Source organism: Hipposideros armiger, unplaced genomic scaffold (genome assembly GCF_001890085.2).
Source record: "Hipposideros armiger isolate ML-2016 unplaced genomic scaffold, ASM189008v1 scaffold_603, whole genome shotgun sequence".
Taxonomy (NCBI): Eukaryota; Metazoa; Chordata; class Mammalia; order Chiroptera; family Hipposideridae; genus Hipposideros; species Hipposideros armiger.
Window position 1 is genome coordinate 735,355 of NW_017731953.1, and position 17,440 is coordinate 752,794.

Below are 17,440 nucleotides of genomic sequence, written 5' to 3' on the forward strand. Positions count from 1 at the left end.
ACTTCAAAGTGAAACCTAAAATAACCTAGGATCATATATGTCTATTGCTGTTCAGACAGGACCTATACCCATATGTTGGTGAGAATGGATTAGGTATTCCCGCAGCAACAAAGCACTCTAGAATCTTAACAAAACAGAAGTTCATTTCTCACTTAGCACTGCCTGTCCTAGGTGGGTTGACAAGAGGCTTTGCTCCACACAGTCATTCAGGGATTCCTGCTGTTGGAATTTCTGTGGTCTTCTAGCTGTACCATTGGAACGTTTAGTTCTTCAGTCCCTGCACCAGGTTAAGCTAGCGACTAGAGAATTGCCTTGGGAAATTCAGCCCAGAAGTAACCAACGTGACACCTGTCCACATTATGTCGGCCAGAACTAGTCACGTTGCCCGGGCTAACTGGACGGGACTCAGGAAACGTAGTAGAGCAATCCGTCTCTGCCATAGATAAGACTGTGACTAAATTGAAATCCTGGCAATCTTGGCAAAAGGATCTTTTATATAGACATGTTCACCTATCTGCTTGTTTGTAGTTGAGGTTTTATCTTTGAACTACACCTTAGGTGTTGAAAATCACATATAAACAATTTTACTAGTGTCACTTACTTTTTGGTATTCTATGCAGGTCTTTTTCCCCTTCAGGTTGAATGTAGATAATTGAGATATGCATAAATAAATCAACAAAAGCAACTAAGGGGAGAATTATTTACATAAAATGTTTTCATTAGTATTTCTCTGTTATCTCCTTTCTTATGGCAGCATGAAAACATTCCTTTTGAAGACAAGATTGCATCAGTGAAAGTGGTAAGTTGATATAATAGTAAGCTAAATGTTATCGTGTCGAAACTATATTCATTGGTTAATTTATTTGCAGATCAGCTAATGCTTTGTACATTGCTAAATATATTTCAGTGTATTGAGAGTAGATAAGAATAGTAAAATAATTGAATAAATGTTCGTGTACACTATTTTGTGTAATAAAATAGAAAATTTGGTCTTTCAGATTTTTATCCAGGAAAAAATAATCTTGTACATTAATTTGAAAGCAGCGTGTGTTCAGGATTAATGTCCATAAAAGAATATATGTGAATTTTCTGAATTCCCAGTCACGGTGACTTCTCCTAGATAACCAGGAATACAGTGAGGACCCAGACAAAACTATCCCAGACTTAATGGAGCTTGCAGGACATTGTAGTTTTCTACATACAAATACATGTGTGATAAGGATGGCAAAAAGGAAAACGGGGCATTGGGGATGTACAGATCAGGAAACTGAAAGTAGTTCTCCTCCTTGAGGAAGTGATATTTTCATTGAAGCCTCAGAGATTAGTAAGAACAGTGAAAGAGTTTATGAGCATTTTAGGCAGAAGGAAGAGTATGAAGAAAAGGAGCACAGAGAACATTCCAGGACTATAGGAGAACCCAAAGGGTCCTCAGAGCAAGGGGAAAGGTGGCCAGAGAAAAGGCAGAATGTCTGGGCAGAGGCCCCACCTTCTTAGCAATTTTCAGGACTTGAATTTATTCTGAGGGCAGTTGAAATTCCTTGAATACTTGAGCAGGGAGGTGGCAAGATCACATTTTACATTTTTAAAAGATTACTCTGACTAAAATGTGGAGTATAGTTTAGATACAAAGTGGATACAAGGACAACTATTATGAAACTCTTGCCAAATCGAGATGGGAGATGAAGAGGTCATAGACAGGTGGTGTTTTACTTTTAAAAGTACAGTAAGAGAGATGTTAATGTTTACTTTGAAAGGTGGATATAACCGTTTCTTTGACTTTTTCTTTTCTTACATTTCTCTTAGGATTTTCTGTGGCATCCAGAAGTTAATGGTTCTATGAAACAGTGTATCAAGGTGTGGACTGAGGTCTGTATTTGAAAATATAGGCCTTTCTGGTTTTACGCAACCAAATTTTAGAAGCACATGAACATCCATTGTTTTTCCCCCCCTTACTCACCTGTTCCACTTCTGTATTTTATACCTTTTTGATAGCAGCTAAGCTGTGCTGGATTGATTCTATCACTTTACTGAGAAGAGGAAGTGTTCTGATCCAGCATCTCTGCTATCAGCATTCTAACCCTAAGGCGATTGTGCTTACCCCACACTTTGCTGACTTAAAATTATCTGCACTGCTGTAGCTTGGTTAATTCAAGCCCAGGCAATCTTTCTGACAAAACACACATTCTCTTGAGTGTTTTGCCACTTTGTCCTTCAGACTCATGACAGGTATTTCAGGGAACTTTTTTTTTTTTTAATAGCCTGTTTTCTTCCCTTCTATCATTACATTTGCAACCCAAAAGTTGAGCCTGGTATGGTTTGGCTCATAAGGTTCAGAAACAAATTACATATAAAGGCAAGCATGCTATTAAGATCAGAAAACCCCTAAGTTTCCATAAGTTCACTTTAGAATTTCCTTGGTAGTCTCCATAGTTTCTCATCATTCTTTTAATTAAATGTGTGTTCTTTCCCAGAGGGACTTGCATTGGGATGGATATGACAATATTCAGTTTTGTTGACCTTATTTTGCTTGATTACTTGTGCTGCAATGGTATTTTTCTTTGCAACTTTTCACGGTAAATGTTTAGTACTGTAACCACTTCGTACACCAAATAAGCTTTTGTAGGCTCTGGTGGGGACCTAGCCCACATTTCTTTTTCTTTCTTTTTTTTTTTTTTCTTTAAAGATTTTATTGGGGGGTTGGGGGAGGGGACCAGCCAAGTTGTTGTTCTTCAGTCTTCATTATTTAGAGTGCCAGTCGCCGTCTGGCTTCCTGTCGGGAGCTCATGGCTTCTAAGCTCAAGGTGTTGTGTTCAATCTTAGTTGCGGGTGGGCCTAGCCACCATCCCATGTGGGAGTTGAACCCGGCAGCTTTGTTGTTAAGAGCGTACTCCCTATCCACTGAGCCATCCGGGCGGCAGCTCAGCTCAAGTTGCCGAGTTCAGTTTTAGTTGCAGGTGGGCATAGCCCACCATCGAAAAGGCAATCTTGTTACACCAACTGAGCCACCCTGCCACCTGTTGGCAGCTCAGCAACAGCTTAGCTCGGGCACAGTGTCACTGGCCCATGTCGGAATCGAATCAGCGGCCCTGTTGCTCAGAGCTCGCGCTCTTAAGCCAACTCTTAACCAACTGAGCCACTCGGCCGGCCCCTAGCCAACATTTCTAACTTTGTTTCTTTGAGAAAATGTATTTAAGTTTTCAAAGAAAACAAACATGCAAACAACTTCTAGAACTCAACTTCCTGGTAAATTGGAGTCGCACATAACTGTGTTTTGTTTTTATTGATATATTTTTAAATGTCCAGAAATGTAGAATAATGTTATATGTACATTTTAAATGATTTAAACATATTTTCATATGTGTGTAGGACCTGAATTTATATCCATTAATGTAGTAGAAGTTCATAGTTAAACATCAGTACAATATAATTTATAAGTCCTGCAAGTTTACAGAAAACCTTTATTTATTAGTTATTTAATAACCTGGAGATATATTTTATATTCAGATTTTCAGTTCTTGTAATTTGTTAAAACTAGTTTTTGGAGCATTAGATTCTGCTGTAAAACTCCTTAAGGTTATTGGGAGAAAGGAAAGATTTAACTTATTTAGGTAGATGGCCGTGTAATTACCTCAGATTGATTAGTTGATTGATTTGATTTATTCAGAGTATATATATATATATATATATATATATATTTATTTATTTATTTATTTTTTGCTGTTTCCATTGTAAGCTGCTAGCCTGAAAATACAAAGATCCATATTTTTTATTTATATACTATTGCTAGCTTTGTGCTGGATATTATGAATATGGCTGGGAATTAGCCCCACTCTTAGCCCTTGAAGAATTTCCAAACTAAGTGATAGTGACTTTCTTTTTTTTTTTTTTATTAGTTTCAGGTGTACAAAACAATGCAATAGTTATACTTTTCATCCCTCACAAAGTGACAGCCCCCTGCCCCCAGTATTGACTGTTTGATGAATGATGATCTGCTAAGATGAAGCATAACAACAGATTGAGCACAGAGGACTATGGAGGCACCATGGATGGAGGCACTTAGGATGGGGGTTGGTTAGAGTGTAGGTGATAATCTAAGAAATCTTTAGAGAGCAGATATTTCCAAAGAGCTATAGGTCAGAAAGATACTCAGATAATCATATACCTTATAGAAATCTATAGGCACATGAGCAGAGTTGAATTTAGCTGACTCAAGTGTTAGTCAACAGATATTTATAAATCCAGGCACTAGGCTAGACACTGTTAATATCCTGGTTAACTAAAATAGAGTTCCTCAAAGAGCCTCTGGTTGAGTGGCAGATATAGGTAATTAAAGGAGCAATGTTGTGCCAAAATAAGGGAATTATAGAGTGCAACAACATTACAGAGGATAGGCACTAAATGTAATTTTAAAAGTTTGCAAAACCAGTTTTCAGATAAAGTGGCCTTAAAGGTGAGGGTCGAGTGAGAAAGGAGGGTTACCCTGTGCAAAGGAAATAACATATGCAAAGATGCCGAAGATACGAGTATATATAATCTATTCAGGGAATCACCAGGAGTTTTAATGTTACTAGAGCTAGAATTCAAAGTGCTCCTTTATTTCTGTTTAGTTCTGCTTTTAAATATCATGTGCTTTATTTTTGGGAGAGAGTTGATTAGAGATGAGGTAAGCAAACACTAGATTATGAATACTATCCTAAGCTACATTTGAGGGGGTGTAGATATACTTTATCCATTTTCTGATTAACTCTTAATATTCAAGGTGTATTTTCTAAAAATAAGGATATTGGGTTGAATTTATCTTGAGGGTAGTGGAGAACCATTGAAACTCTTAAACAGGAAAATGATGCGGTATAGTGCGGTAGTAGTAGGAAATTAGACTACATTGTAAAGATGCCAGCAATTTAGGTTTAAATCTGTAGGTGAATGGTAGTCATTAAGAGGTCTGAGCTACTTAGATGGATTTGAAGAGTCTTGATATGGAATGAGGTGATATTTGAAGTTACTTGAATGGAAGAAATTGAATACGCAGAGAGTTTAAAGAATAAAGAAGAGATTTTAAGAATGGAACTATCCAAAAGATCCTGAGAAGGGGTGGTTAAAGGGGTAAGAGGAAAACGTGGGAGAACAATAACGGTCAGGTAACACAGGGAAAGACAGAGTTTTAAAAAGTGGATAGTCTGTAGTGTCTCTTTAGGACTTAGATAGGGTAGAGTGAAGCTATAGGACTTAGCAATCAGAGTTCATTAATGGATTCCAAGAGCAGTTGTAATGGATGGTGAAGCCCCAAATCAAAACGTGATAAATTGAGGCATGAATGAGAGAGAGAGAAATTGGCATAGTGAAGGTAGAATGCTCTCCCATGTATGTAATCTGTTGGTTAAAAGTGTGAGCAGAAAGAATTTGAGAGTGAGACAAGGTTAAAGGAATATTTTTGAGGATAAAGATGATTTAACACTTTGTGGATTATGGGAAGGAAGAAGAGAGGAGAAGGGGGTTGGCATTGATAATATGAGTGTTGAAGGAGATAATGGTTATAGCCTCAGAAGTAAAAAAGGGAGGGGATATAGACATAGAACAACGGGTTAGCCATTAGGAGGAATAGGGACGTAGTTTCTTTACTCGCTTGTCAGAGAAAGATAGGTTGGGTGAACGTAGAGATGAAGTTGTAGGAATGAGGAAGGAAGGGAAAGCAAGAGCACACAAGCCAGAGGAATTCTGTTTTCTCTTTGAAATTTGAGAAGAATTAGACTTTATGTGGCAAGTGAGGAGGTGGCCAAGAGGGACCTCTATAATGAAACTAATATTTGGGATAACCACTGTGAAGAATGAGTAAGGGAGCCGCCTCGGGAGGAGGAAAAAGTTTCACTAAAATAACAATGTAAAATGAAGCACTAAGTACTTTTTCTTCAGTGAGCTCATTTTAATAGAGATTCTTGCCACCCGTGAGATAGGCTGGAAGATATTATACATATCTTATAAAACAAGGATACAGACTCAGAAAGGCTGGCTAAGGGTGCTATACTGGAAACGAAAATGTCTCTGAAGGGAAATAGGTTAATTTTGCTATTTTTTTTCTGCTTTCATAGTTTTCTGTGTATTGCGTTTATAATAAGACACTAACTACCTCAATTTAATTTTACATGTGGGTCTGATGTTTTTCTAATTCTTATTTTTAATTATTTCTTGTGTACATGATTATAATATCAAGTCTTCTGTGTTGTGGAAGGTATATTGAACTCAGGAGCCAGAAGACTTAAGTTGTGGCTTTGTCCTGTCGCGTTTCAGCAATGCCCTATAAACCGTTCTGAATATAATTTGCATTTGATGAGGATTTCAACCAAATTTCTCCTTATTTTTTTTTCCACATTGTGGTCTATAGTAACTGTCAGTTAATTTTGTTAAATACATATTGGACTTAACTTTCCCAAAAGATTGTGTTTCTTTAGGGCACTGACCTTATATTTTATTTAACATAAACTGTATATTCTATGAATACTTTTAAATTGGCTCACATAATATACTAGCGGTTTGCTCTTAAGCAGTTTACTCACAATTCAGAATATTAGCCTATATTAGATTTCCATAGTGGTTTTTGGCTTTTATGGTTTTTGTAAAGAACACAAAGTATTAGGCCGGCCGAGTGGCACGATGGTTAAGAACTGGCTTGGGACACCAGAGGGCCCCGGTTCAGATCCTACATATGAGGGCCAGTGACACCGCCCTCCACAGCTAAGATGCTGAACAACAGCTCAACCTGGAGCTGGGCTGCTGTAAGTCACCAGCGACCGCGTAGGCTGCAGCCCCTGTGGCAGTGGGTTGCCATGGGCTACCGTGTGTAGCCAGCAGCCAGCGTGAGCGGCCAGCAGCCGCAGGGAGCGGCCATCCAGAAGCCGGCGACTGATCTGCCTCGCCCGGGAAGAGCGCAATGATGGCGCCAACTTGAGCCAGTGAAGCAACGTCCTCCACAACTAGACTGAAGAACAAAAGGACAGCAACCTGTCTGTTCCCATCCCCCCAACTCCCCAATAAAAATCTTTAAAGAAAAAGTCTGTAAGTGTTAAAAAAAAAAGAACACAAAGAATCAACCATACGAGCTCATGCCATCATGTGTAACCGTGTAACCATGTAAGGGTTTTTTTAGGCATTGGTTGTCCATCTTGTTATAAGAATTTAATAAGGAACTCTAGAAAATTAAAACACATTTAGAAGGAAGAAGAACTGAAATTTAAGAAAAAAATTAAGTGATGTTACTTACATTAATTCCCTGAACTGGATAAAACACTATTATAAAGGTTTTCCTTTCTTTAGGATTCTGTTGCAAAGCCCCATGTGATTGTAGCAGGAGCTGCCACAGTGAGTTATTATCTGTATTCTTACATAATGATTTTTGTTCATACTTAAAGACATGCTAAGGAAAAGTTAACTTATGTTAAATAGAATTCTTGATTGTACTTATATTTTAATTCCTATTTCTATTATAATTAATGAGACTGCTGAATTGTAATAAAAAGGTCTCAATGAACTCAGGACATTTGGTGTTAAATGTCAATATTATTTTATATCTAAAATTATATTCTTTCTTCTTGAATGTTATACATTGAAAGTCTGATTTTATACCAGCCTTTTCTAACTATCTTTATTTATTACATGAAATAATATGACTATAATTCTAACATTGAATAAAAATGGGAATTAAATAATAGCTTCGTTACAATAAGTTAGATACTTTAGTTTTTCTGTGATGGATCCTGAATTAATGCTTACTCTTTGCTTCATCTTAGTGGTCTATCAAGATCCACAATGGCAGCAGCGATGCGCTCTCCCAGTACAGAGCGAACATCACCTCCATAGCCCCGCTTCTAGAAAGACTGGCGAAGACTAGTGATGTTTATTGGGTCTTACAAGGTAAGGAATGAGTAATGAAAAAATGTCATTTTGTATATCTTTTGAGGCATGGGTTTTTATTATCTCCTATTTCAAGAAGTAAAATGACTGCTTTATGAGAATAAATTTTGAAATAAGGCTTGCAAAATTAGAATAAATTTGAGTTATTTTCTTTCCCTTTTGAATTTAAGGAACAGACAGACTAATGAATATAATAAGTAAAAAATAAATAATAAATAAATAAATATATCCTCCAAGGAGCCCCAGCAGACAGAAGGGCTGCAGAATACATTCTTACAACAAATGAGATGCTTACCTGTGATTTTTTGTTTTTTACAGAGTTTATTTATTATGATTGGGAAGTATGGAAAAAAATTATTAAGTCTGTTTTATAATATTAGATTCATTGGAAATAAATATCCTTTGGAATTGACAGGATGTATTTAAATTCATACCATCAAGTTTATGCTTGGTAATAAAATTCTTTAAGAGAAAGTTGACATTAGATCAACTCATTTCAGGAGTTTATTGAGTGTCTGTTATTTAATGCCTAGCACAATATGAAATGCCTTGGGTTTTTTAGCAGTTCAAGTTATTTGTCAGAAACTCATGATTATTTCCAAGTTGAATGTCAAGTTGAGAGAAATAAAAGCGCTGGTGATAATCTGTTCCACAGTCTCTATTTACAGACTCATTGTTAACCTTTCTCTTACCAAAATGAGAAAAAGTTAAATTTAAATGATTTATGATAAATGATAAGAGACCTTGATCCTCAATAATATTACCTCTTAATTGTGTGAATAAAGTTTGCAAAATTAAGCAGTGACAGAAGGAAAAAGAGACTGGCTGCTATTTTTACTTAGGCAGTCTCCTACCATCCAGTTTTAAATTCCTGTTCCCCAGTATAAGCCAACATCCAAAAATTTTACTCTTAAGACATGCTAGAACAGAAAAATGTTTCCTGAAAGTTGTGTACCTAAGAGAGGCGGGATAAAAGTTGTTGTTTAAGTTTGAGGGAGATATTGATTGAGTCAAGAATTGAATATAAGATAGGAAATCTGTTGCAAATCTTGGCCAGCTTTATTTAAAAATGAATTATTAGGTGCCTGGAATCCTCTAAACTTAAACAACAAAAAATGAAATGCAGTCAACTAACTTGTATGACCACAATTCCTACCAATAGGGATTTTTTAAAATGTGTTTTTAATAATGTGTTTCATGTGCAGATCCTGTTTATGAAGATCTATTAAGTGAAAATAGGAAAATGATCACTAATGAGAAGATAGATGCCTACAATGAAGCTGCAGTCAGTATTTTGAATAGTAGCACGAGAAATTCCAAATCAAATGTTAAGATGTTCAGTGTTTCCAAATTAATTGCTCAAGAAACCATCATGGAATCTTTGGATGGCTTACATCTTCCAGAATCAAGCAGAGAAACTGTAAGAATTCTTGTATCTGTCAGTAGAGACAATAATATCTAATTGATCATAGCTATAACTTAACTATAAATGTTATTTTATTGCAATCTTGATTACTTGTAATTATTCTATGTAAACATACATCTAGAAATAATTTTGCCTTCATCACTGAGCTGAATATATGTGAGAATTTTAGTATACTCTGAGAGATAAGTGATGGAAAGGAGGAAAGGAAACCTCATTTATTGAGTGCTAGTTGCTCTTAATACACTTTGTCTCATAAGAAGCTTATAAGTTTTCATTTTTGAAAATTACTGCTTTATGTTCTTGCCTTACACCTTAAAATTACAAGATTAAGCTTCTGTGAAGAGCACATTTTTTTTAATATGTAGAATAATTTTGATTATTCCTTTATAGTTCTTATACCCTAAGTACCATTATTTAAGGTACGTAGTAAATACTGAAAAAAAAGTCCATATTGACAGCTGGAAAGGGATGTTAGGTTAAGTGTGAAGGAGAACTGCATAATTATGAATTTTCACACATAGTACAAACAGCTATTATTTAGAGTTGTTTTCTTATAAAGCAGTGATTCTTAACTTTTTTGAGGATCACCTAACCTTGAGTGTTTGATTAAAAGCAGTAGTTTTGTTTGTCTCCTACAGAAAAAATGCATGTTCGTATATCTACACACATGCTTCTTGATGTACTTTAAGGGGCTGTTTGGACCTCCTGGAACTGGTTACGCACCTTGGGATAGAGTTTGTAGACTAGCATGTGCAAGAGTGCTAGGCACAGAGCCTCCTGAAGTCTCAGGGCTAAAAAAGATGAGACTTTCTAAAAGGCTGAGCACTTCGAATGTTTTAGCTTAAGTAATATAATCATCTTAGCGTTCCAAAGATGCCTAGACTATAAAGTTTTTATAAAACTCGATTTGACTGAACCTTCAACTAGATAGAACCTTGATAGTTTGCCTAGAATATATATTTTTTTAAATAGTAAAATTTATTTTTTATTTTTTATTTTATTTTTTTGTTTGTTTTGTTTTTTATTATTAGTTTCAGGTGTACAGAAATGTAAACTGCCTAGAATATTTTTATTACAATGAAACCATGTTGAAGATTCCACATTTTATTTAACATTGAAATATTAAAACTAGAATCCTAAATAGTCCATAAACTGTACACCAAATAAAACACATACTACAAATATTATTAGCTAAGAGTTAGTTTTTTGTGGCAGTTATTTTACATTTGTTTTCTTTTTTCATACCTAAGGACTGGGACTCTGTCTTAAGTATCCTGGTATCTTCTGTATTGAAAGTCTGCTAATTAAAATTCTTTGGTCTTTCACGTCTGTCAGTATTTTTTTAACTGAAGGCCACAGACCTCTAGAAGTCATGAAATGAGTATTTAAAAATGTATATAGAATAGAATAGAAAAATGTGAGAGTGTATTTCAAGTAGTAAGGATAGGCATTGTTTCCCGTATATGTGTCTGGGTTATATTATAAAATGAATTTTTCACTATAGATCATAGCCCAAGAAGTTTGAAAAGCCCCGAACTAGCTATTACAGATTGAAGGAATACCATTATTTGCATGAGAGTTTGGGAAATGCAGCAAAAAGTAAAAAGCATTCTGGTTTCAGTGCTGAAAAGTCAGTAGTATTCACAGGAGAAAATCTAATGCAAAATACATTCCTGACAAGATAATAACCAAATAACTTGATTTGTTCACAGAGTGCAATGATTCTCATGAACGTGTATTGCAATAAGATTTTGAAGCCTGTAGATGGTTCCTGTTGTCAACCTCGGCCTCCTCTCACTCTCATACAGAAGCTAGCCGCTTGCTTTTTCACTGTATCTATTATCGGATATTTAATTTTTTATGTAATACATCGTAACACCCATCGGAAGAACAAGTCATGTACTGATTTGGAAAGTGGAGAGGAAAAGAAAAATATTATCAATACCCCTGTGTCTCAATTAGAAATACTTTTACAGTCTTTCTGCAAACTTGGCCTGATTATGGCTTATTTCTATATGTGTGACCGTGCGAATCTATTTATGAAGGAAAACAAATTTTATACACATTCAACTTTTTTTATTCCAATTATCTACATCTTGGTTTTGGGAGTATTTTACAATGAAAATACTAAAGAGGTAAGAGTCATTTTCTTTTTAGCTCTTTTTATCCTTCTTATCTCATTACAAACTCTAGATTTAAAAAAATACCATGTCAGAATATACATGCATGTATATAGCAGAGGACAAAGGAATATTGTGGTTGTACTTTTCTAAGTGGACTCGCTGTTGCTTTTTTGAAACAGTTTGGAGGAAGTTCAAAGAGCCTCGTGAAGATTGTTTAAAAGTTGGAAAATCATGAGCTGTGAAAAAGATGTCATGGCTTAGTGTTATTGTGTCTGCATGGAGATGGAGAAAGCAGAGGGGAATTTTATAATGGTCTTCAAACATGAGATACTGTTCTCTTTTATAAAGTAAAAAAATATATTAATAAATGCCTGTGTGCACAAACACATTTTATATTTACATATTTATACAGTCAGACATATACACACACATAAATTAGAACTTAATAATGTGGTCACTATTTGCAATATTCTGAATTTCCTATTTTAGCATTGCTGTAATTGCTCAGAATATTAGTGTAACTCCTTTATAAGGCGTGATTTATTTGCATTAATAAATTCTATTGTAAGAAATAACTCATATGAGGATGATTAATCAGTTCTTCATCTCCAGTGAGAGTATCCTAGGGAAAATAAACTATAATAATAGAGGTATTTTTTTGGTGTTTTTTTTTTTTAACAATAGAGTATAAGAGAACTGTAAGATCTTTTCTAACTGAAATTCTAAGATTTTCTTAATGAAAATTATAAAATGCCATTTTTTCATTTACAAGCACATGTCATAGTTTAAATGTAATCTTAATAGAAAACGTATCTACTGAATTACTATTTAAAACCTTTTAGTTTATATTAGTTTTCAAATTTATATTTTAAATAGTTTTATTGTGTCTTTTATCAAGAAATAAAATGACAACAGCCTTTATTTAACTGGTTCTCCCCCTAAGGATCTTCTGACAAAAGCATTAGCTTTACATTCTTTTGGAACAGTTTTAATATACTTAATATATACTGTCCAAATAATAGCTTTATGGGGAATTTTAAAATAGATTTTGGTTCTTTACACAGACTAAAGTATTAAATAGAGAACAAACAGATGAATGGAAAGGATGGATGCAACTTGTGATTTTGATTTATCATATCTCTGGAGCAAGTACAGTAAGTATTTTGAAGTTCAGATTATATAGGAAATAATGTCACTTTAGGGCACCAACTTTTTTGTGTTTTATACCCTCTGCCATTTAGAGACCCCTCTTATTTCTAGCCCAATCTTTTTGCTTTCCCATTCTTCTTCTACCACCTGACTCTTTGGGAATGTATAGTTTTAAAAACAATTTTTTTAAAAGACTTTGGGAATGTATAGTTTTAAAAACAAATTTTTTAAAAGATAAGGCAATAATTTATTTGTATTTACTTGTCCTTAATTTTAATATAGTAGAGACAGCTGATAATCTAAGGATATTATTTCATATAATCCTTTTGAACAACTGATTTAAAGTTATCAAGAATCTTTGTAGATGACACTTAATTGCAAAGGATTTAGAATACTTAAGTTACTATAAAAAGAAATCAAATTAGATGATTATTTTATATTCTACCCTTCACCATATTTTAGGAAGTTTGACCAAATATTTTTACACTTTTAAAGTTTAAAAAACTTAGAACTCTCTTGCCACAGTGTTCAGAGAATTCAAATACTGATGGACTGCCATTGTAGACCACGTAGGATGTGCCATACTTTCAATGTCCTACCTTCTTCATAAGATGGAGGACCCATCCTTTGCTCACCCAGTGCCTTCTGTACCTGGACAAAATCATTTTTTCCTTCTCCCTGTGTGTCTTAAAAGGGAATTCTCGTGGTCTGCTGAACACCTTGGATTTATTAGAAAGGGTAGAAACAATGTATTCAGAGTTGTAACACTTGAGCTACATTACAATTAAGACAGCTTTTGAGGGTGAACCGAGGTATCTGATAACCACCTTTCACATAAGTTTTTACAGTGATGATACAAACTGATTTCCATGAAATATGTTGTAAAAATTTAAGAAAGTCATTCATAATTTGGGAACGACTGAACTGTTTTATTTGCTTATATAAAGCACCCGACTTTAAACAGTATTTGAATCAATGATAAATTGAAATGACGGGAGTGTTGGCCAGAAAGGAGTATTTTGAAATTTTCATAGCAGCAGTTAAAAAGGTAAATAACACTGGGGCTTTTCAGATATCTCTAAAATTTGAAAATAATGTTACTCTTCATTAGGTATCTTTATTATTTTCAAAAATTGGTGATTTTATGGATTGTTTGAAGGGCAAAAGGCAGAGGCATGAAGTATAATTTTTACTGAAATTATATGACTATGATATGTGTATTTGTGGCAGCAGTGAAATTCCTGTGACTGAAAGGGACCTAATGAATTCAACTATCTATGGAAGAGCCAAGACAGTAAAAGAGATTCGAGTCAAGGAGAGATGAAGATAGTAAAACTTAGTTTATAAGCCCAGTTCAGAATTCGTAGGATAAATGTGGCAGATTCTCTAAAAAGCAAGTAGAGATGCATACTGAATCCTAGAAATATCTCTGACATATGAATAAAGATTAAATTAATTTGGGGGGGGGAAGAGTTTTGTTTTAAGAAAATACCACTTAGAGACATAATTAATTGCTGACATATTAAAGGGTAATGCTATTGTAAAAAAAAATCAGACAGAAAGAATTAATGGCAGATTAAGTTCTCAATTCAGTGATTTCTGAAAGGATTTGGATCATAAAAGGATGCAGGCAATTTGGCATTCTATTATAATCATTTGCTAAGCTAGCATTCTAATACATCTTAGACTACGCCCAGTACATCCTCAATTACAATTTTTAAAAAATCCCTGTTCTGGAAGGACATATCTTTCATTAACAGATCATTTGTTATGATTAATTAACATATCATTGTTCTTTTATACTACAGGATTTTGTGGTTAAAAATTACCTGTATCTACATCAGCAAAGCATTATTAATGTGGGTTTATAACATATTTTGGACTTGATTCTTGGATATTTGAAGGGATTACCTTCATTAAAAAGTCTTTTTAACTGTCACAATTATTTTAATTACCTAATCTTAATGTTTTTTTATTTTGAGTAAAATATGTCAAACTTTAGTTGTGCCATGTTTTTATACTAAAATAGAAACTGTGTCAAAAATTACAGAGAATTATTAAAATAATACAGATGGTCTGGCAGATTGCAATTGTTGGTATACATTCTTTTAAAACATAATTTATATCTAATATGACTAAAACACTATGAATTTAACATGGAAAGTACAGCAAAGTAGATACATATAGTAGACAATTTCGTGTTCCATTGTGGGTTTTTTCCTTTGAGAGTCTGTAAATTACTTTTATAAAGGGACCTGAGTGAAAAGTCTGGAGGGAAAATTTGTGAGACTAGAAAAAGACCAGAAAGGGAAGTCAGGTTAACTACTAATTCTAATGAAGCTGGAATTATTTTTAATACTAAATTTTTTATGTAAATAGCACTTAGCTCACGAAAAACAAAAAGAAAAACAGTTTAAATTAAGAGATTAAAGAGGAATGACAACTAAACACAATGTGTGGTCATCGATTCAATTTCCTAAATAAAAAAAAACAAAACATTTTTTAAACCACAAAGGATATTACCGGGACAATCAGGGAAATTTGTATATGGATTGTACAGTAGATACTGTTTTATTCATTTAAAATTATTTTGGTATAATAATGATAATATGGTCAGGTAAGAAACTATTGTTTTTTCTTAGGAGATACCGTACTTGCTAAAATATTTAGGGATGATGTCATGTAGTCTGCAATATACTTTTAAGTGGTTCAGCATAATACATATAGGTGTCCATTGTACTACTCACTTATATCTTAAAAAGTTGGGAGAATTATTGGGAGAATTATTGAAATAATCCAACATTGGCAGGAACTTGACAAATCACTGTGATAGTGTTTAATTCAATTTAAATAAATTGTTTTTACTGTTTAAATATAATAACCAAGAGACAATTTTGTAGGCCCAGCCTCAGTTTTGAAAGGACTTGAAAACATGTTTTATGGACAGTGGTTAAAGTAATTGGGAATGGTTAGCCTCGGTTTAAAACCTGTTTTTAAATACTTGTAGAACTATTAGATGTAAAAGTGATTAAGCCTGTGTAATGGCTGTCCATTATGGTAGCCACTAACCACAGGTGGTTATTGAGTGCTTCACATGTAGCTTATCGGAATTGAGAAGTGCCATACTATATAAAGTGTAATACACACCGGCTTAAGTGATTAATTACAATAAATACATACTAAGTTGAAAAACTTAGTATTAAAAAAAGACAATAAAATATCTCATTACGTATTGGAATAATATATTAGGTTGAGTTAAATAAAATATATTTATTAAAATTAGTTCCATTTATTTCTTTTAACTTTTTAAATGTGCTGGTAGCCACATTAAAATTTTACTATGTGGCTTGCATTTTAATTCTATTGCATAGCACTGTCCTAGAGGGCTGAAGTTGGTAGTTTTACATAGAGTTAGATTTCAACTTTTCATGAAAAGTAACTTTATAGCAGTTAAGGACCTTTTGAAAATGGAATGCATTGTGTTGGGAATTTGTATGTTTTCTGATACTATTAGTGCTCACATACTCGAAGGGAATATATTAGAGTACATTCAAGAATGAAGTAAGGGCATGGGTTTAGATAAATTAGATAAATCCTGAGGCTATTTCAGTACTGTATTTCCCACCTTCATCCCTGTGATTCTAATATGTTAACACCTTCCATGAAAATTTCTGATCTAATGATGAGATAAGACATTTAAAAACTAATGATGAACAATAAATAAAAACTCTGATATATAAATATTGGGTTCAAAAAGTCATGACGTATTTTTTCTGTGTTTTTCGTTGCAAAAATGGTCATGACTTTTCCGACAACCCAATAGTTGGTAATGTAGTAACTCAGAGGAAGGAGAAATTACTTTCATCTGAGAGTAAAGACTGGAAATTTTGAAGAGGGCTCTAAAGAAGAATAAGATTTGAATAAACAAAATGTGGTTGGGAGAAGAACATTCCAGGGTAGAACAAACAGGTAAACAAGGGAGAGCTGACAGGAAAGCACGAGAGGACCAGTTTAGGAGACAGAATATTAAGTTTTGCTAGAGTGGAGGCTATGGTAAAGAATTCATGAATTGTTATAAATTTAAGGTTTTCTTCCAGGAAAAACTATGACCCCTAAGAAAAGAAAAACATGTTCAAGGATATATACAAAAGATGCATACATTCAAGGCTTTAGAAAGTCTATTTAAAGGTGTCTGCTTAATTATTTTGTTTTATTCTACAAAGCATCATCACTTGGGGAAGCACGTTTTAACTAAAGTGACTATCAGCAGTGTTAATGCTGGATAATTACAAAGATGATCAGATGAGTCCATAACATAAAAGCCAAAAAATTTTTGCATCGATTTAGTAATTATCCTTAAAAGAATGGCCTTATAATTGCAACAGTTGAATGTTACTTAACAAGCCTTTTAAAGATCATTTTTAAAAACAGTGCACTAGTTATGTTGTGAAGATCATGAATTTGCACCTAAAGGACCATTGCTTGGTGGACAAGTGAAATGACAGTAGTCCAAGGTTATGATAATTAGGACTTGTAAATGAGATAATATTTGCAGTGACTCCATAAAATATATATTAGAAATCTTATATTTCATTCAACTTAGAAGTGAAAATGTGATGCTCTGAAAAACTATGGCAAGTGAGTCTAAGGGTCTTGGTCATAATGAAACATTTATGTAGGAGTATAAAATAAAATTATTTTATAAAATGAGAGTGAGGGGGCCGGCCGAGTGGTGCGATGGTTAAGAACTCGCTTGGAATGCTAGAGGGCCCCGGTTCGGATCCCACATATGAGGGCCAGTGACACTGCCCTCCACAGCTAAGATGCTGAACAACAG

At 34.1% G+C, this 17,440-nt stretch overlaps 1 protein-coding gene across 1 annotated transcript in view; it reads left to right on the forward strand.

The window, feature by feature from the left end:
• Positions 1-17,440, forward strand: part of CASD1 (CAS1 domain sialic acid O acetyltransferase 1) — a 44,613-nt gene that overhangs the window by 14,922 nt on the left and 12,251 nt on the right. The window contains exons 4-10 of the mRNA XM_019624725.1: positions 755-799; positions 1,804-1,866; positions 7,309-7,353; positions 7,782-7,905; positions 9,111-9,325; positions 11,044-11,466; positions 12,519-12,608. Of these exons, the coding sequence (XP_019480270.1) occupies positions 755-799; positions 1,804-1,866; positions 7,309-7,353; positions 7,782-7,905; positions 9,111-9,325; positions 11,044-11,466; positions 12,519-12,608 (1,005 nt within the window). The remainder of the gene's footprint in view (positions 1-754; positions 800-1,803; positions 1,867-7,308; positions 7,354-7,781; positions 7,906-9,110; positions 9,326-11,043; positions 11,467-12,518; positions 12,609-17,440) is intronic.